The following is a 21,983-nucleotide window of genomic DNA, read 5'->3' on the forward strand; positions in this document are numbered from 1 at the left end:
AGGGTGTTAAAGTTGGAAAGGTCATAGATGAAAGCCGGATTATTGGAAACAGAAAAAAGGTACAAGGAAAAGGAAGGGGTAATAGGGAATGAGGATGAGGTTTGAAGGGTGGTCTTAAGAATGCAATAAAATTTAACATATGAAAAATAATGAATCACATAATTGTGCATTCGGAGTGGACCGAGGTTAGTAAAGGACTTGAAGTAAAAGTTTCAGCGATCTGGTTAAAACACCAGTGAGTTCTGGTGTTTTAGGAGAAGTGGTGTAACTGGAGTACAGGAATTGTGGAGGTTGTATACAGGTCTTTCGCATGTATGGAATAAATTAGGAAGCATTAGCATCTTTAGCAGTGAATAGGCTGGCACCGGTGGAGTACTCCTTTGGACCAACTGCTGAGGTTCCAACTTTCAAAGCAACAGCTAATTTGGCTTCAATCAGTAGACTTGGTTAGCTGGACCTAGAAATTATTGGAATGGCACAGTTTTTACCAGGCTGGACCTAGACACGACTGGACCGTCTGGAACTGGCTGGGATTTTACCAGTCTGAACCCGGCATGGCTTTTACCAAACTGGACCTGGAAATGACTGTACAGGCTGGAACCAGATGAGCTTTTCTTGGCTGGACATGAAGGTGACTGGTTTGAAAGGAACTGGCTTGTCTTGGTCAGGAGATGGTACTTTAGTCTTGCTCTACTGATGGTGCAGGACTATAGCCCAGGAACATAGAAGGAAGTGATGCTGTTTAGGTGCCTGTCTCCTGGCCAGAAGCCACTTTTAAACTCCACTCCTGGAGCGTATTGGTGAAGTTGAACTCGTAGCCAGCAGGAAGACCAGGAGTGGGCAGATAAGTCAGCTGACCCCCAGGAAGATTGCAGTGCCCATGATAAGAGCTGGCAGGAGAGGGCCATGTGGAACGTCCATGATCCCCAAACAGTGGTGCCCAGGCAAGCACCTAAAATGCAAAGCTGCGACTCCAGACCTTCCACGTGTCTAAAAGGAGCGATTTGACCTGCAAACATGCGGTCTACAGACCGTGACAAAAAGAAACATTTGAGTGTCGAGGGAGATACAGTATTTTGAATAGGGCGAAACACTGGGAATATATGAAATATAATCTATTTTATAGTCATTCTTTTCTTTAGATGTATTCATCATTTTATTTATATAGATACCCATGTATAAAATATGTACTGCTTTGTAATTAAGATGATGTGTGTAAATGTAACAAAATGTTCTTAAAAATTCACATTAGGAATATGATAATATGATGTAGGGATATATATTAGCATGTTCTTCTCTATAAAATTGTGATCACTGACCCCGAGCCCAGTAAAAATATTCAATAAAAGCTGACAAGTCATTTACAAAGCAGGCATCGATTAGGTATGTCTGTCACACATCTCCATTGTATGAATAACTGCAGATTGCTTTACTCTAGAGAAATGTACTGTACTTATTTGCACATAGGCACATATTAACCTTATGGCATCATATTTAATAGCTTTTTGCAATATGTAAGATTTTTATGGGCTACTAGAAGTTTTATGCGGGGTACACACCAGGACGACCCGCTCACGATGCACATCGTGAGCGGGTCGTCAGTGTCTCGTCCGACCCGCTCACGATGACGCGGGAGGGCACGACCCGCTCACGATGTGCACCGTGAGCGGGTCCGATCCGATGGCGACCCGCACCCGGTTCTATGGTCGTCATTGAGATCCTACCTGCAGCAGGTAGGATCTCAATAACGACCGACCGACCCGCGGGACCGCGCATCGGATCGGAATCGCTCCACACCAGGTCAGAAAAGGGCCCAATCAGCACACAATCTACATCCGATTGATCGGAATTGGATCTAGATTGTGCTGATCGGGCCCTAGTCGTCCTGGTGTGTACCTAGCATAACTGGATGAGCATAAACATCATTTGTAGACTATTACGGACTTTTCCTCTGGTAAATAAGTTGATTTTGTTATGTTATTGCAGAATTAATTTGCTTTGCTCATTTTAAAGTAGAATGACAACTATTCAGAATTGTGCAGATCACTCTGCCTTTTGTGCTAAGATGGACTGATATAGCAATGAATTACTGATGCATATACTGCTGTTCTTAAAAATTATGATTGTGTTTTTAAAAGAAGTATAAAATGACACTAAAATATATTCCAACTATAGATTGCATGTACATATGACATATTCATCTTGCTCATCTTAAAATTGCTGTCTATTATATTTATTTGCAGCGGACCTACTGATGAGGTCTCCACCGACAGTCATATCACTTGCCGGCGGAGCTCCAAATCCAGATACCTTTCCATTTAAATCGGCAACTGTGACACTGAGCGATGCTACAAGTATTGAGATAGGAGAGACTTTAATGAAGAAAGCACTGCAGTACTCCGCAACACCGGGGTAAAATCATTGGTTAGAAAAGGATCACTGTTAAAGTGTAATGCTGGGTACACACCAAAACGATTTGGGCACAATCCTATCAATCCTATCAATCTGGATCCAATTCAGACCGATTGGATGCAGATTGGGTCAAAATCGTTTGGTTGGATCCGAATTGGATCCGATTCCGATCCTACCTGCTAAATAAGATCCATTCATCTGAATACAGATGGGATCGGATCGGGTTCGGATCTGGATCGGAACGTATGCAAATCGGATTGCACGATTTGCATACGATTTGCATCCAATCCAAATCGTTTTGGTGTGTACCCAGCATAAGAAAGACACTGGTCTGTCTCACTTTAAACAAGCCAGCAAATATGTCATGTTCAATACAAGCTGGAGCAATGATGTCACCATCATGTCAGGTTTACGGAGTTGATTGGCATGTATTTTATACATTTTAAACACAAAATAATGAAGCCCAGGTATTAAGAATTCCATTTTGCATTTGATCATTTTAAAGAAAAAAATCTAGACAGTATGGACATTGGGAGTTGACAACTGAGTGTATTTTTTAGTAGTTGATTCTCTGTATTTTTAGTATTACTCAATTAGCATGTATGTTAGATTTTTTTTTTACACTGCATGACTAGTATGTTCTAATGTAAAATCAATTCTCAACACAAGAGAAGTAGAAGTTCATGAGAACATTGTGACTGTAATCAACATTAAGTCAATTACTGCTGAATATATTTTACGGCAGACACTTGTGGTTATATTTTTAGTGGATCCATGCAGTGGCGTCAATAGGGTGGGTATCATCCAGTGTGCTTACTCACCCTGTCACCCCATTACAGAAGTTCTTGCGCTCACCAAAGATGTGCGCACTCAAAAAACAGTATATATGGCCCCATGTATGCCATGAGCACGTCATGCCCCATTTTCCATCACTATGTGGGCGGTTTTTCCATTGGTCCCACAGCTGCTGGGAAGCCCCCAGCCCCTTCTCACTGACATCAAAATAGCAGAGCAGCTTTTTTATCTCTCTTTCTGCAAGGCTAGTGGGGCACTGGAACATGGCATTGCAGGTTGGGCTGGAGTTTGCACTTACATAACTGTAACTTTAATTCTAAGCTCCTCCCCCTGCAACCTCATAACCAGACAGTTTCTTTTAGGTACCTCAGGAGATGTTGCACATTTTAGAAGGCTGCTCTACAGACCTCATTGTAGATAGATTATTTCAGAGAGAGCAAGATCCCATAGGGATTATGACAGACAAAGCCAAACCCGCAAAAACAAAAGGCATATACAGTAAGAGGGGGGCAGTCCATGAAGTCACCAGAGCTATAACAAGTTACATTATTGAATTCGTTAATTTCAACTCTCTTGAGACTGTCTGTGCTAATCCCATCAGGCGTCCCCTGGCTCCTGTATCGCTGATGCCATACCAGTTTTAAGATGCAGCAGTTAGTTGTTCCTATATCGCTGGTATTGTGTCAGCTGCTGCATCTGTTCCTGTTGCAATGGTGCCAGCCCAGTGAAAAGCTGCAGCAGCTGTTTCTGTATCACTATCATTCCAGTGTCAGCTACCATATTGAATCCAATATAGGGCCTAATTGGGTGAGTGGAGTCCCAGTGACGTTCAGTATTGGGGAGGAACTCCATGTGTAATTTTGTGGGGGTTTTTGTTTTTTACCATGTGGATTCTACTGGAGAGAATTTTGTATCTATTACTTTCTCAAACTATTTTGGAGAGAACCATGAACAGATCTCACTGATCTGTACATGGTTCTGTCAAACTTGCCTACCAGAAACAGGTCTTGCGATTTTTGGTCATGTTTAGGGTGCAATTTTTGAAATCACAGCCTTTTACATTTGCGGTATTTCAAATCGCACCTTTTTACTTTTGTGGTTTTGGTGTTTTCAATGAGAAAACATCTGGATGCGGTTTTTGAACTGTGATTTATTTACTATTATTATTTTATATATTTTTTTTTTGGGGGGGGGGGGGTTGCCCTCTGTCTATAATTTTCTAGAATGCAATAGAGAAATGATAGACAGATTCTAGTTGCTTTCATAAATTTAAGCCCATGTGCATAAAGGTTTCTTTGGGTACAAAATAGCATTTCCAATGTTAGCGTACCACACTCACAATTTCAAACGGAAGAATATTCCTAGCTGGGTTTCTCTTATTGGTCCACCAATTTCAAGTTGCATGCCAGGCACTATCTGCAATCTTTCTGGTCCAATGGTCTTCTGGTCTACAGTATGTGGCACTTAAAACTAAAGATGTGCGGGTTTGGATTTACTTAGTTCTTTTTGCAAACTAGTTCAAGTTTGGATTTATCCGGGTTTATCTTAGTGGCTATCCAAAACACGTGAGGACAAATAGCCAATAAGATGCCACTTTTGAGATCCAGGTAAAACGGAGTACTGTAAATAAGAAACCGCATATCTACTTAAAACTTGTATATTAGATTCCTGTTATTCCATAGATTGTAAGATGACAGTCTGGGCCCTCTTGCTTCTCTCCATAATTATACAGTTTAGTTTTTAATTAGTATTTATTCCTAGTTGCAATGCACTATGACAAAATGCTGGTGTTAAATACAGATGTGCAAACATCATTCCTCCATGTGATACAAGTCATTTTAAAAATAACGTGGGATCGCTTTGTGACTCAACTTAAATAGCATAGTGAATAGAACACATAACCTTCTGCTGATGATATGAGGCGTGCCTATATTCAGAGTGTGACAGCCGCTGTATCTGCATAAGAAATGTAACAGTGTTTCCTTGGAAAATAGTGTAAACGTAGCATTTCACATGATACAGTAACACACTTGTTGTATACCATTTTAATCAGCAAAAGCTGTTTGTGCATCCTACAGTATTTGCTCTGTTTTGAAAATAAGGCATTTTTGACAGATAAAGATACACAAAAATTCCCGGGCGCTACTGGGTCATGCCATGACCCAGATTAGAAGGGTTGTTTAACACAAAAGTATGTGGGCTCTAGTTTAACTAGATGTACGCTGGCACTTCTGTAAGTTAATATTAATAAGTAAATAAAGGGCTCCAACGCAATCTCTACAGCATGCTCTTACCAACTGTTTCTGATTATAGTATGCTATACATACTACAATGTGCTATCACAGTATAACAAGTTATAACTAGCCCCATATCTCATGAGAGCACATGGAAAGTATGAAGTCCATTCTATTCTGTAAGCGTTTTGGCTATAGCCTGCCAGGAACAATTACTGGCAGTAGTTATATGGTAAGGCAAGACTTCGTAAAATATGCAATTATTTTTGTATTATCTGAATACCGTGAGACATATTGACATCAGATATTTCTACCGATAGATGGTATTTATACCAAACAGATTTTTTTTAATGCTGATCAAATTCACTTTTTTATCCTTTTTATTTTTAAAGCGTTCCTGAATTAGTTTCCTGGTTGAAAGAATTGCAGAAAAGCCTACACAACCCACCAACACTTACATACAGCCCTGCTAAAGGACAAATGGAGCTCTGTATTACAACTGGCAGCCAGGAAGGATTGTCTAAAGTAAGTTGTCATTATTGCACGTGTGTGTATGTGTGTGTGTCTGTATAATAAATTGGGGATACAGTGAATGGTCTTAAGCACATCGTTCAGCAAGAGAGGCCGGTCACTTCCAAGTGTACAGGGGCTTTATGCTTTTTGTGCTGTCTTGTTTGTTCTTTTCGTTATTGTTGGCTTTTTTATTTTTTGTGGTTCTCTTTATATGTTTGCTAATTGTAATGCTGGAAAAAAGTGCTATATAAATAAAAGTATTATTATAATTATGTTGTTTAAAAGACAATTGTAATTGAGCTTCCTTAGTTCTGTACTTGGTTCAGTATGATTTAGCCCATTAAAAAAAATAGATTTGCATCCCTACCACTTTTCTGTATAGCTAAATAAAAAATTCACAATTCATTGAAATTTAAGCAGTGACTGCGTCAATCTCATAATTATGTGGGTCCCAGGGACATGTCATTTAAAAGATTTGTTGTACCACTTCATTGTTTCTGGGTCCCATCTGGTTTTGCGTTGTAAATCATTGGCGCTTTAAAAATACGGTCAGTCTTGGACATACTCTAGCACATCATGGTTGTAGCACCTTATTGCATTGTCCATTATCAGATAAAAAAAATTACAGACACAAAGCACTTTAAAAAATAAAATGGCAATTTAACTTTATGCAAATGTAAAATTCCCCAGCAATATAGAGGTCTAAATTACCAAAAAAGTCACTGATAAAAAAAAACATCCATATACTCACATCCAAAATACCAGGTATGATGGAAGATTATGTATGGAGTTTGCTGATGGTGGAATATTGTCAGTCGATGGAGAGAGGTTCCAATCAACACCGTGTTTCGAATTTGTATACTTTTATCAATGAGTGGACTGTTTACCCGCCATAAACGGTTACGGTGCCTCATAAATGGATAATATTAAAATTAGGTAATTTAGGGTTAGGAGATAAAATTTGTAATTGGGTTAAAAACTGGTTGCACAATCGAAGACACAGAGTGGTGGTAAACGGCACACATTCCAACTCGGGTAAGGTCCAAAGTGGAGTCCCACAAGTCACAATATTGGGACCCACCTTCTTTAATATATTCATTAATGATATAGGTAGTGACATAGTGAGTAAGATTGCAATATTTGTGGACAACATGAAAATGAGTCAGGAAATTAACTCAGGAGAGGATGTGGATACACTACAAAGTGACGGAATTAAACTGGAAAGGTGGAAAATGCGGTTTAACATTGATAAATGTAAAGTAATTCATTATGGGAGCAAAAAAAAGCTTCTTATGGGCTAAATATAGTTATAAAGGGAATTCTGCTGTAGAGAAGGACTTGGGGGGCATCATAGATGAAAAATTGGGTAATAGTTCACACTGCTCAAGTGCAGCAGCAAAAGCAAACCGGACACTGGCATGCATTAAAAGGGGAATGGATTCAAGGGATGCCAATGTGGTAGTGCCTCTTTACAAGGCATTGGTGAGACCACACTTAGTAGTAGTAGTAGTAGTAGTAGTAGTACGTTTATTTATAAGGCGCCGCAAAGTGTCCGCAGCGCCGTACATAGCAAACAAAAAAAACAAATCACAAGGTAACGTACAGGGTGTGTTGAAAAATACAGTATAAATAGGGGTATAGCTGGTAGAACTAAAATCAGCATCAGTTCAGAAGTAGGTGTGGAAATTGTCGAGGAGACTGAAGATGAAGTAGAGGAAGGGAAGAACAGGACAGGAGCACAGGTGAGGTAATGAGGTAGGGTGAGTACGTGAGGAAGGAGGAACCTACTCATAAGAGTTAACATACTAAAAATAGGTGGGTGGACGAACGAAATACAATAGGATAAGAAGGAACGGAGGGGAACGGAGGCAGGATAGGAGGATCACAAGAGGTTAGGAGGAGGGATAGGCTAGTCGAAAAAAGTGGGTTTTGAGGGAGCGCTTGAAGGAGGTAAGGGAATCAGAAAGCCTGATGGGTGGCGGGAGGTTGTTCCAGTGCAGGGGGGCAGCGCGAGAGAAGTCTTGGACACGGGAGTGGGAGGAGGTGATTAGGTGAGAGGTCAGTCGGCGGTCAGCGATGGAGCGAAGAGGACGGGAGGGAGTGTGGATAGAGATCAGTGAAGAGAGGTAGGGAGCTGTGGAGGAGGACAGAGCCTTGTAGGTGGTGGTGAGGAGTTTAAAGAGAACTCGGAAAGGAATGGGGAGCCAGTGAAGAGATAGACAGAGGGGGGAGGCGGAGGTAGAGCGGCGGGAGAGGAAGATGAGCCTAGCAGCAGCGTTAAGAATGGATTGGAGAGGTGCGAGGCGGGTGAGAGGTAGCCCTGAAAGAAGGATGTTGCAGTAGTCAAGGCGGGAGATGACAAGAGAGTGAATGAGAATTTTGGTCGCGTCAGTGGAGAGGAATGGTCTGATGCGTGAGATGTTGCGTAGGTGAAAGCGGCAAGACTGTGAGAGAGCACGAATGTGGGGGGTGAAAGAGAGGGAAGAGTCAATGATGACACCGAGGCAGCGCGTTTGGTCGGTGGAGGTGATCTCGGTTTCACCAATGCTGATGGAGATAGTGGGAGAAGAGGGGATGTTCGGGGGATGGAACATTAGAAGTTCAGTTTTAGCCATGTTTAGTTTCAGGAAGCGTTGGGTCATCCAGGCTGAGATGGCCGTGAGGCATTCGGAGACCTTGGACAGGAGTGATGGGGATAAGTCGGGGGAGGAGAGATAGATTAGGGTATCATCAGCATAAAGGTGGTAATGAAAACCATAGGAGCTGATGAGGGTGCCCAGAGAGGTGGTGTAGAGGGAGAAGAGGAGAGGGCCAAGGACTGACCCTTGGGGAACACCGACTGGCTGCGGGGTAGTAGGAGAGGAGGAGCTCGGAGTGAAGACGGAGAAGGAGCGATCGGAGAGGTATGAGGTGAACCAGGAGAAGACCGTGCCAGTGATGCCAAAGGAGCGGAGGGTGTTGAGCAGGAGAGGGTGGTCAACAGTGTCAAAAGCAGCCGACAGATCAAGCTGGATAAGGATAGAGAAGAGGCCTTTGGATTTAGCCGATAGTAGATCGTTAGTGACTTTGGTCAGGGCAGTTTCAGTGGAATGTAAAGGGCGGAACCCGGATTTGAGGGGGTCTAGAATGGAGTTAGCAGTAAGGTGGCTTAGGAGACGATTATAGGTCAGACGTTCTAGGAGCTTGGAGGCAAAAGGGAGGAGGGAGATGGGCCTGTAGTTGGATGGAGAGTTGGGGTCCAGATTTGTTTTTTTGAGAATTGGGGAGACAAGAGCGTGTTTGAAGGAGGAAGGGAAGATCCCAGAGGATAGGGAAAGATTAAAGAGGTGAGCCAGGTGAGAGCAGACTGACGGACTGAGACGACGGATAATATTGGAGGGGATAGGATCGAGCGGGCAGGTGGAGGGAGAAGCAGATTGAAGGATAGAGTGGACTTCCGCAGCAGCGGTGGGGTAAAATGAGGACAGGGGTTGGAAGGAGGGGAGTGGAGATGTAGGAGGGGAGGAGGGAGAGGGTGAGGTCATGGCAGCAGTGATGGCAGTCCTGAGAGAGGAGATTTTGGTTGAAAAGTAAGTAGCAAAATCAGCGGCTACGATGGAGGACGGAAGAGCTGGAGGAGGGGGGGAGAGCAAGGAGTTGAAGGTGGCGAAGAGCCTGCGGGGATTGGATGATTGCGAAAGGATGAGGGACTTAAAGTAGGATTCCTTGGCCAGAGCAAGGGCAGAGCTGAAGGAGGAAAGAATGAATTTGAAATGGAGATAATCCGCAAGGGAGCGTGATTTCTTCCAGAAGCGCTCAGCAGTGCGAGAGCACTTTTTAAGGAATCGGGTGATAGGCGAGTGCCACGGTTGGGGGTTGGAGCATCGAAGGGGGATAGAGGAGGGAGGGCAGGCAGAGTCCAATGCCGAAGATAGGGTGTCATTATAGAGGGAGGCGGCGAGGTTCGGGCAGGACATGAGGGCGATTGGGGCGAGAAGAGGGCACAGCGTGTTTGAGAAGGCAGCAAGATCAAGTGTGTTGACGTTATGCCGTGAGACAATGCGCTTGGGAGGGGGGGTGGGAGAGGGGGAAGCAGTGAGGGAGAAGGAGATGAGGTGATGGTCAGAAAGAGGAAAAGCCGAGATAGTGTAGTCAGTAAGGGAACAAGAGCGAGAGAAGACGAGATCGAGGGAGTGTCCTTGGATGTGGGTGGGAGAGGTAGTCCACTGGGATAGGCCAAGTGAGGAGCAGAGAGAGAGGAGTTTGGAGGTGCCAGGATCAGCGGGGTTATCCAAGGGGATGTTAAAGTCACCAAGAATGACAGATGGCAGGTCAGAGGAGAGGAAGTGTGGAAGACAGGCGGCGAAGTTGTCAAGAAATTGGGAGATAGGGCCAGGGGGGCGGTAGATTGCAGCGACACGGAGGTGGTAGGGGTAGTATAGACAGATAGAGTGAGACTCAAAGGAGGAGAAAAGGAGAGAGGGTTCAGGGTGAATGACACTGTGGGTGCATGAGGCTGAGAGGAGAAAACCCACACCGCCACCTTGGCGACCGTCAGGTCTGGAAGTGTGAGAGAAAGAGAGGCCACCATGGGAGAGAGCAGCTGGAGAGACAGAATCAGAGGTGGAGAGCCAGGTCTCGGTGATAGCAAGGAGGTGGAATGCTCTAGAGATGAATAGGTCATGGATGGCAGGGAGTTTGTTGCAGATGGATCTGGAGTTCCACAGGAAAGAGGTGGGGTGGGTTGTGTGTTTATGTGGATAAGGTTTTTGGGATTGCAGAAGCGAGGGGTGGTCGTTGGGAGGGTGGGGGTGCGGGGGCGAGTGGTCAGGATAGGTATGGGATGGGAGGGGGAGGAGCAATTGGAGAAAGTGAAGTTGAGAGATTAACAGCCATGAGGAACCGAAGGTGAGAGGGTAGGTTAGTGAAAGCAGACAGAGGGATTTGGGAGGACAGGCAGCGTCTGTAGTAGATTTGCGAGGATGTGGTAGAAAACAGAGTGAGAGAGAAGGTAACAGGAAAGGAACTACTGTCAGAGAGGAGACAAGTGGGTAAAATCAGGTTGATTGAGTAATCCAATTAAGTATGAAACAACAAGTGAGAGGATGAAGGGAACAGAGAAGGTCAGGAGTGAGGCAAATGTGAGCAGGCGTGAAGAGGGAAACAGGGTGCGATAAATGTGTGGCAAAGATAAGAGAAAATAATAGTGAATGAGTAAAATGAAATACAATGTTGGAAAAAATATAGATAAAATGAATTAAATGTCAAAATTGAGCAACAGGTTAAAGTAGGATAGAGAGAAGATGAATATATCACAATAAAATAGAATATGAAAATTTAGACTGTGTTCAAACTCACCTTTTCAGTATTCTAACTCACCTGCTTCAGTTTCCAACTCACAAGTCACTTAAGTAATCAAGCTTCACTTTAGTAAGCAAGCTTCCCTCTCAATGAGCAAGCTCCCAAATGAGCTCTGCCCCTCCTTATATAGTATGTCAGGCCCTTGTTACACTCAGCTCCTCCCCCTAATCTTCCTTGACACCTAGATTTAGCTCCTTCTCCTAGTATCTGTTCACACCTAGTAACAATACACTATACAGATACAGGCACAACCAAAATCACACTCAGATTTCTCCCTCAAAATTACAGTCTCTATATAGAAAGACAGATAAAGAATACAAGACAGACAGAATGCAAGATAACTCACCTGCTTCAGTTTCCAACTCACAAGTCACTTAAGTAATCAAGCTTCACTTTAGTAAGCAAGCTTCCCTCTCAATGAGCAAGCTCCCAAATGAGCTCTGCCCCTCCTTATATAGTATGTCAGGCCCTTGTTACACTCAGCTCCTACCCCTAATCTTCCTTGTGTCACGGCCTGGACTGTCTGTGTTCCCGGCACTGACCTGGGTGCGCCAGTGGAGGGCGCAGGGAACTGGAAGCGAGGAGGCTTGAGATAGCTGGAGCTCATGCACGGAGACAGGAGAGAGCTGAACTGCCGGGGACACAGAGGATTGGCTGAGACCTAAGGTAGAGGCGCGGGGTCTAAGCCGACAGTGGTATTCACCAGGGACCCCCGCAAGGGGATATGGACTTAGCTGCAACTGCCGACCAGGTCGCGGCCCTCTGCCCAGGTTCCCCTGTGACTTTGGCAGTGTTCGGATAACAAGAGTCTTTAATGGGGTACGAAAACCATCGATGGTGATCGATGGCACTGAATGCTATACAGCAACACGGAGGGTACTTGAGAGTAGTGGGATGCGGCCTGGAAGCCGGGGGTGACGTGAAGGTAACACAGGGGGACACTGGAGACAATGAGAATACCGGGGCGGCTAGGGAGCCGATACTTGAGATCACTGGGGATCGCTGGAGCGGCTAGGGAGCCGGTATTTGAGATCACTGGGGATCGCTGGAGCGGCTAAGGAGCCGGTACTTGAGATCACTGGGGATCGCTGGAGCGGCTAAGGAGCCGGTACTTGAGATCACTGGGGATCGCTGGAATCACTGGGGCGGCTAGGGAGCCGATACTGGGGATCACTGGAGCGGCCTGAGAGCCGAGAGGAGACGGGCACGGAACCCACGGATAACCGGACACTGAGCAAGTAACCTGGGCTGCACGAGAAGACAGGATCACACGGCAGATGGAAACACGTGGAGACTTCTGGCAGGAGTAGAATGACCAGGACGCTGAGAGTAACACAGGTGACAGCGGACTCAGGAAAACCGGACCTCTGGAGCACGTGGGGAGTCTTGACAGGAGCTTAACGCTGGAGAACTCACAGGTAAACTGACGAGTTGTTCAAGACAAGGAGGAGACTGTGAGCTGGGTATTTATCCCTCCAGGTGATTAGGGAATCAGACGCAGGTGATGGAATTAGCCGCAGCAGCAGCACACAGACCAGGAAGTAGATGGAGTTTTACCTGGATCATGTGACCCGCAACTTGATCAGGGAATACACCTGGAGCTTACAGTGACGCAGGGGTGACTTGGAAGCAAAAGACATCACGCCAGGGATTGCCGACTGTGCCGGCAGCTGACCTACGGAGGACACTACCCCAGCGTGCCGGTAAGGGGCGCATGCGAGCAGTGCGGGAACCGGGGTTCATGACAGTACCCCCCCCTTTAAGGGTGGGCACCGAACACCCTTTGGGCTTACTTGGATTGTCTTTATGAAAAGCTGCAATCAAACGGGGAGCATGCACATCTGCAGCATTGATCCAGCTTCTTTCTTCCGGGCCATAGCCCTTCCAATCGATGAGGTATTGGATATTTCCATATCTTTTGCGAGAATCCACCACCTTATCGACCTCGAATTCAACCCCTCGATGGGTATAAACTCTGGGGAGCTCAGGAGTAGTACTTTGGAACCGGTTGAGAACAAGAGGTCGCAGTAAGGATATGTGGAAGGAATTTGGGATCTTCAGGTATGGTGGTAGCTTCAGCTTATACGCTACGGGATTGATCCTTTGGATCACAGGGACTGGCCCAATGAATCGGGGGGCGAACTTCATGGACGGGACTCGGAGGCGGAGATTTCGAGTGGAAAGCCATACCTTGTCGCCAGGCTTTAACTGAGGAACTGCTCTTCTTTTACGGTCAGCAAAGAACTTGTATCTCTTTGAGGCTTTCTTGAGAGAAACATGTACATTTTTCCAAACTTGCGAAAAATGTTTGAGGGTGGAAGATGCGGCAGGCACTTCCAAAACTGGTAAGGGCTCAAAGATCGGTGGTCGAGGGTGATGACCGTAGACTACGTAGAAAGGAGAGTAGCCAGTAGCTGTGTGGTATCTGAAGTTGTGGGCAAATTCAGCCCAAGGCAGCCAGTTGACCCAATTGTCTTGTGACGAGGACACATACAGGCGCAGAAATGCTTCTAGGTCTTGGTTAACTCTCTCTGTTTGCCCATTAGACTGCGGATGGTACGCTGTGGAAAAGTTCAATTTCACTTTCAGGGCAGAACAGAGAGCTCTCCAAAAGCGGGCTACAAATTGCACTCCACGATCGGAGACAATATCTGTGGGAAGTCCATGAGTTCGAAAGATGTGTTGGATGAAGATCTGGGCGAGCTTGGGAGCAGAGGGCAGGCCAGTCAATGGAATGAAATGTGCCATTTTGGAGAACCGGTCTACCACCACCCAGATGGTATTACATTCTTGAGACTTTGGGAGTTCAGAAATAAAGTCCATGGAAATGTGCGTCCAGGGACGCGTGGGAATGGGCAATGGAAGGAGAGTACCTGCAGGGGACTGACGACGGACTTTATGTTGGGCACAGATAGGACATGAGGCCACGAAATCCTGGACATCCTTTTTCATGTGAGGCCACCAATATGACCGGCGAAGAATTTCCAGGGTTTTGTGAACACCTGGGTGATCGGAGAAGGGCGAGGCGTGAGCCCAAGACAAGATTTTGGGCTGGAGCTCAGGTAAAACTAGCATCTTTCCTCGAGGTGGCACAGGTGACACATGGGTGGCCGCAAAAGCCGTAGGACTGATGATGGGATGTTGTTCTTGTAGCACTGTGTCATCTTCCATAGAGCGGGACAGTGCATCGGCTTTTACATTCTGGGACCCAGGACGATAGAAAATTTTAAAACTAAATCGTGAGAAGAATAAGGACCAGCGAGCTTGGCGGGAATTAAGACACTGGGCGGTCTGGACGTACAGTAAGTTCTTGTGATCTGTGAAGATGGACACGGGAAACTTGGCCCCTTCTAACAGATATCGCCATTCTTCCAGTGCAAGTTTAATTGCCAACAACTCCTGATCGCCAATGGAATAGTTTTTCTCGGCAGGGAGGAATTTCCGGGAGAAAAACCCACAGGGGTGCTGTTTGCCATAGTCTGTGACTTGAGAGAGCACAGCCCCAACACCCACATTAGAGGCGTCGACTTCCAAGAGGAAAGGTTTGTCTGTATCTGGCTGCCGGAGAATGGGGGCAGAAATGAAGGCTTGTTTTAGCAGGTGGAATGCGGACAAGGCTTCTTCGGACCAGACAGCTGGATTGGCACCTTTTTGGGTGAGGGCTGTGATGGGGGCGATGAGGGTGGAGAATCCTTTGACAAATTTTCTGTAGTAGTTGGCAAAGCCAATAAAACGCTGGACTGCTTTGAGAGTGGTTGGTTGGGACCAACTATCGATGGCTTCAAGTTTTGCGGGATCCATTCGCAACTCTGAGCCGGATACGATATACCCTAGGAAGGGTATCTGGGGAACTTCGAATGTGCACTTGGAGAGTTTACCGTACAATTTATTAGCACGTAAACGGGACAGCACTTCTTTGACTTGAGACCGATGAGACTGGAGATCTGAAGAAAAAATCAAAATATCATCGAGATATACAACAAGATATTTGTATAGGACATCTCTAAAAATTTCATTGACGAATTCTTGAAAGACGGCAGGTGCATTACTGAGACCGAAGGGCATCACTAGATACTCGTAATGCCCATCTCTAGTGTTGAAGGCAGTCTTCCATTCGTCGCCTTGGCGAATTCTGATTAGGTTATACGCCCCTCGGAGGTCAAGCTTGGTAAAATTTTTTGCCCCTTTGATACGATCAAATAGTTCAGTGATCAAGGGAAGAGGATAACTGTTCTTGATGGTTATCTCATTGAGGCCTCTATAATCTATGCATGGGCGTAACCCTCCATCTTTTTTTTTCACGAAAAAGAATCCTGCACCAGCAGGGGAGGTAGAGGGTCGGATGAACCCTTTCTGGAGATTTTCTTGAATGTATTCAGACATCGCTTTGGTCTCAGGGATTGACAGGGGGTAGGTACGCCCCTTAGGAGGGGACTTCCCAGGGAGGAGATCGATGGGACAATCCCATCGGCGGTGTGGAGGCAGAACATCAGCGGCTTGTTCACTGAAGACATCACTGAAAGAATAATATGCTGATGGAAGACCTGGAAGGCTTTTGACTGTGGAAGATCGGACTGGAGTTACTTCAGTCAAGCAATGTTTCTGGCAATAATCGCTCCATTCCACAATTTGGAGAGATCTCCAATCGATACGGGGGTTGTGGAGTTGTAGCCATGGTAATCCTAACACAAGATCATAAGAAGATTTAGGAATGACCAGGAAGTCCATACATTCTTGATGAAGTACCCCTACGTGGAATGAGACAGGGACTGTCCGATACACAATGTCACTTCCGCGGATCCTGCTTCCATCCACCGCTGTGAGGTAGTGAGGCTGGGGAAGAGGCAGGATTGGGATTTTGCACTTCTTTACCAGCTCGGCTGAGATAAAGTTCCCTGCAGCCCCGGAGTCTGCCAGGGCTGAGACTTTCAGGGTACCCACAGGGGACACAAGGGCAACAGGTAGAATTAAGTCATTGGTGGGAGGAGCTTTACTGAGACAACCTAACCTGACTCCCCCACTGCAGGTTAGGACTTGGCGTTTCCCGGACGCTCGGGACAGGACCCGATGAAGTGACCGGGGGCGGCACAGTAGATACATAATTTTTCTCTTTGTCTCCTGGACCGTTCATCTGTAGATAACCTAGATCTACCTATTTGCATAGGTTCTTCTGTGGAGGTTGTCGCAGGACGGTGCTGAGACGGAGGCGGGACTCGGGGAACTACTTTCTTTAATTTTTCTAAACCTCGCTCTCTTAGGCGCAGGTCTATTTTGACACACAAGGAGATTAAATCTTCCAGCTGCTCGGGGAGATCTCGGGTGGCAAGTTCGTCTTTGATGCGCTCTGAGACGCCCAACCAGAAGGCGGCTGTTAGCGCCTCATTGTTCCATTTGAGCTCGGAGGCAAGGGTCTGAAACTGAACCACGAATTGACCCATGGAACGAGAGCCCTGTTTGATACGGAGAATTTCTGTAGAGGCTGACACAGGCCTTCCTGGCTCATCGAATATCCGTCGGAAGGTAGAGACGAATCTCTCATAATCGGTGAGAATTGGATCAGATCTTTCCCAGAGGGGTGATATCCAATCTAGGGCAGAACCTGACAGCAAGGAGACAATATATGCTATCTTGGTTCTGGCAGTCGGAAAGTTCTGTGGTAAAAGTTCAAAGTGAATGTCACATTGGTTTAGAAAGCCTCTACAGGCCTTGGGATTGCCATCATATTTATTAGGAGTAGGCAGCTGAAGACGAGGGAAATATGTAGAAGCATGAGTGACAGGCTGATTAGATACTGGTGGCGGAGGTGGCCGGAGGGACTGCTGGAGAGAATCCAGACGAGTAGACACATCCTGGAGGTATGTAATCACCTGCTGCTGCGTCGCTTCTTGCGTCTCTATACGCGAGGTGACATCTTGAAGCGCCGCTGGCCCCACACTATGGTCGCGTGCCGAGTCCATCGGTCTTGAACAATCTGTCACGGCCTGGACTGTCTGTGTTCCCGGCACTGACCTGGGTGCGCCAGTGGAGGGCGCAGGGAACTGGAAGCGAGGAGGCTTGAGATAGCTGGAGCTCATGCACGGAGACAGGAGAGAGCTGAACTGCCGGGGACACAGAGGATTGGCTGAGACCTAAGGTAGAGGCGCGGGGTCTAAGCCGACAGTGGTATTCACCAGGGACCCCCGCAAGGGGATATGGACTTAGCTGCAACTGCCGACCAGGTCGCGGCCCTCTGCCCAGGTTCCCCTGTGACTTTGGCAGTGTTCGGATAACAAGAGTCTTTAATGGGGTACGAAAACCATCGATGGTGATCGATGGCACTGAATGCTATACAGCAACACGGAGGGTACTTGAGAGTAGTGGGATGCGGCCTGGAAGCCGGGGGTGACGTGAAGGTAACACAGGGGGACACTGGAGACAATGAGAATACCGGGGCGGCTAGGGAGCCGATACTTGAGATCACTGGGGATCGCTGGAGCGGCTAGGGAGCCGGTATTTGAGATCACTGGGGATCGCTGGAGCGGCTAAGGAGCCGGTACTTGAGATCACTGGGGATCGCTGGAGCGGCTAAGGAGCCGGTACTTGAGATCACTGGGGATCGCTGGAATCACTGGGGCGGCTAGGGAGCCGATACTGGGGATCACTGGAGCGGCCTGAGAGCCGAGAGGAGACGGGCACGGAACCCACGGATAACCGGACACTGAGCAAGTAACCTGGGCTGCACGAGAAGACAGGATCACACGGCAGATGGAAACACGTGGAGACTTCTGGCAGGAGTAGAATGACCAGGACGCTGAGAGTAACACAGGTGACAGCGGACTCAGGAAAACCGGACCTCTGGAGCACGTGGGGAGTCTTGACAGGAGCTTAACGCTGGAGAACTCACAGGTAAACTGACGAGTTGTTCAAGACAAGGAGGAGACTGTGAGCTGGGTATTTATCCCTCCAGGTGATTAGGGAATCAGACGCAGGTGATGGAATTAGCCGCAGCAGCAGCACACAGACCAGGAAGTAGATGGAGTTTTACCTGGATCATGTGACCCGCAACTTGATCAGGGAATACACCTGGAGCTTACAGTGACGCAGGGGTGACTTGGAAGCAAAAGACATCACGCCAGGGATTGCCGACTGTGCCGGCAGCTGACCTACGGAGGACACTACCCCTGCGTGCCGGTAAGGGGCGCATGCGAGCAGTGCGGGAACCGGGGTTCATGACACCTTGACACCTAGATTTAGCTCCTCCTCCTAGTATCTGTTCACACCTAGTAACAATACACTATACAGATACAGGCACAACCAAAATCACACTCAGATGTCTCCCTCAAAATTACAGTCTCTATATAGAAAGACAGATAAAGAATACAAGACAGACAGAATGCAAGATAACTCACCTGCTTCAGTTTCCAACTCACAAGTCACTTAAGTAATCAAGCTTCACTTTAGTAAGCAAGCTTCCCTCTCACTTTATTCAGTTCTGGGCAGTGGCGTAACTATAAATTTTGCGCCCCCCCGCCAAATTTTTTCGGCGCCCCCCCCCCCCCCCCATACTGTAATATTAAAACTGTTAATAATACGCTAAGCCCACTCAGGAAGTGGGGCAGAGATGGGATTGCCGAGTGCAGCTACTCACCCTTTGAAGTATGCCTTGACTCGGACCTGGTGGGAGTGATCTACCAGCTGGGACATGGTGCTGTCCCTCTGTGTCGGCATGTCCTCCAGGGGAGACGCTCACTGTGCCCGGTGCGGCGGCGGCAGCAGATCGCGGTGCCCGCACGCCTCCTCCCAGTCCCACCTTCCTGCTAGAGATAGTCCCGAATCCCTATAGTTATCCGCTGCGCTGCTGCCCGACCGCATCTGCGTCACTGTCCCGTCACTCGCTCCCGGCGCCGGCTCCTGCTGATAATGAAAAGTGACTCTTAGAAAATGGCTGCCAAAACTGTCTGCAATACGGGGGCAGCCATTTTCTAAGTGTCACTTTTCATTATCAGCAGGAGCCGGCGCCGGGAGCGAGTGACGGGCAGTGACCGCAGATGCGGCCGGGCAGCAGCGCAGCGGGTAACTATAGCACCGCAGCCCCCCAGGCGCCCATAGTTACTCTGCGCCTCCCCGCCATGGCGGGGGCTGCGGTAGCTTAGTTACGCCAGTGGTTCTGGGCACTTCACCTTTAAAAATGATATACATTAATTGTACAGAGGTACAGAGAAGGGTGACTAAGCTAGTAAAAGGTCTCCAATCACTAGAATACAAAGATAAGTTAACCAGGCTGAATATGTTTTCACTGGAGAAATGGAGGTTGAGAGGTGATATGCTTAGCATGTTCAGATTCAGTAATTGGGAATCACATGGAACTGGGAGATGATTTGTTCACTAACAGGCCTATACTTAGGACATACACTGAGGCTCGATGAAAAGAAATTCCATAATTAATTAAGAAGGGGATTCTTCACCATTTGAGCAGTAAAATTCTGGAACTTATTGCCGGTAGGGGTGTTTATATCAACTACTGTTAATGAATTTAATCAAGACTGGATACATTTTTGGCCACTAAGGGATTTCTATAGATATTACTTACTGAAGTCAGTAGTTACAAGTCAGATAGGTTGAACTCAATGGACTAAAATCTTTTTTTCAACCTTAATTACTATGTTACTAAAATATTAGTCCTAATTTTAGTGGCTGGTTAACAATACAATTGCTATAGTATGAAAAATTTTAGTATGGTAACATTGCATGCTATTTCAGGTATTTGAGATGCTTGTAAATCCAGAAGACAATGTTTTGTTGGACGCACCAACCTATTCTGGGACTCTAGCAATTGTGAGTATATGTGAAAAATAAAGGTATTTATAACTGTTTTTTGTGAGAATGACCAACTTTGTCCAAATATTATTTTATTTTATCCCATCTGTACACTAAATAAGAAGTATAAACTACCCCTTTGAGACTAAAGGCCCCCATACATTATGCGATTTGGGCTCGATTTCATCCGATTCAAATGAATTGGGCCATGAAATCGTCCCAAATCGCATGTTTTGACACCCTGTCCGTCCCGTGCGCATCGGATGGGAGTCGGGCAGTCGCTCCGGCTGCACATAAGATTTCCTAAATCTTATGTGCAGTCTCCGGGCAGGGTCAGCGGGCGGGGGATGCCGGGGAGCTGCAGGGAACAGCGGGGCAAGGTGAGCTGACAAATAGTCAGCAGGCGAGGGACGCCGTTGAGCTGGGCATGGGGAGAGGCTGGCAGGGACAGCAGACACATAGGCAGTGGGCGGGGGGACGCCGGTGAATGGGGAGCCAGTGATTGGCTGAGAGCTCTCTTAGCCAATTGCTGATTGGCTGAGAGAGCTCTCAGCCAATCACTGCCTCCCCATTCGTTTGTATTGGGTTTTTCTTCCTTGCAGCTGCGGCTGCCTGGTGCTCTTGCCCAGCACGTGAGCTGTTCCCCTCGCCGGTTCACTGGCGTCCCCCCTCCCGCTGCCTATGTGTCCGCTGCCTATGTGTCCGCTGCCCCTGCCAGCCTATCCCCATGCCTGGCTCACCAGCGTCCCCCACCTGCTGACTATTTGTCAGCTCACCCTGCCCGGCTGTTCCCTGCAGCTCCCAGCATCCCCACTCGGTTCTCCCCCTGCAGCTCCCCGGGGACTGCATATGATAAATCCATGCGAATGCCTAATTGTGTGTTCCCCTCCCGGGGAGCTGCAGGGGAAATCAAGTCCGACTTGTCCCTAGGACAAGTCAGACTTATGTATGGGGGGCCTTTATTGTCTCTATCCAGCCTCTTATGCCTTAAATGGAATTGCACTTAACAAATCTAAAGGTCCCCATACACCGTTCCTCAGACAAGTTTCCTTTACATCTGATTTGGCACTTGATGTGCCATTATTTACGTGAGACATTTCACATGAGACTTATCGCATGTAAAAGGACTCACAGGGAGTTCAAGGGAAATCGGATACGATAAATGGCAGGTGCTAAAAAGCACCCGCGATGTGCACCTGACGGCCTCAAAAGCTGATATAACCTTTGGATGCCGAATCAGACTCGCTCTCCTGGCCAATTTTTGGGGTTTGCTCATGCGCGAATATGGGAGCGAACACCATTGGCGAGTTTCACACTCGCCGGGGCATTCCCTCGTGGATTGGAAACCAGAGGACGGACGTAGTGGACTGCCCAACATTTTATAGGCATGCCTATAGATACACTGGGTGTACCCCTGTGAAAACAGGTGTGTCGATGCCTGCTTTGGGCGGGCAGCTGTCATCCTATGACGTCAGTGCCCATTCCCGTTTTGGTGGATAGTGGACACCTGAAAAGTAAAGTCTAGACTTACTTTTCAGAGCGAAGGCTAGATGATTTCTCCTCTGTACATCCGCATGCGAGTGGGTGTGTAAGCGTACACATTCATTCACATGCGTTCGGCGGTGCAGCGTTTACCTGCTCGTTAGGCAGCCGATATACGCTGCTTAGCAAGCAGGTCTGAATCAGGCCCTATGTGCAGCAGGTTCAATCTCCTGATCTGATACAATGCGCATGGGGCCACGCATCAGATGGAATGGGATGTCGAACACATGCAATTTTGGCTGATTTCACCCGATTCATCGGCCCCATCTGTGTGAATCGGGTGAAGTGGACCAAAAACACACTAGTGTATGAGGATTATGGATTGCCGCAGTCCTGGGTGATTTGAGGAAA

The 21,983-nt window shown here is 47.1% G+C and overlaps 1 protein-coding gene across 2 annotated transcripts in view; it reads left to right on the forward strand.

Annotated features, from left to right (window-relative positions):
- Nucleotides 1–21,983, forward strand: part of AADAT (aminoadipate aminotransferase) — a 100,404-nt gene that overhangs the window by 40,522 nt on the left and 37,899 nt on the right. For both annotated transcript variants that reach the window (XM_083170939.1, XM_083170943.1), the window contains exons 3-5: nucleotides 2,244–2,412; nucleotides 5,834–5,966; nucleotides 20,034–20,108. In XM_083170939.1, coding sequence (XP_083027065.1) covers nucleotides 2,244–2,412; nucleotides 5,834–5,966; nucleotides 20,034–20,108 — 377 coding nt within the window. The remainder of the gene's footprint in view (nucleotides 1–2,243; nucleotides 2,413–5,833; nucleotides 5,967–20,033; nucleotides 20,109–21,983) is intronic.

The sequence above is a fragment of the Crinia signifera genome, chromosome 1 (assembly GCF_055691185.1).
Source record: "Crinia signifera chromosome 1, ASM5569118v1, whole genome shotgun sequence".
Lineage (NCBI taxonomy): Eukaryota > Metazoa > Chordata > Amphibia > Anura > Myobatrachidae > Crinia > Crinia signifera.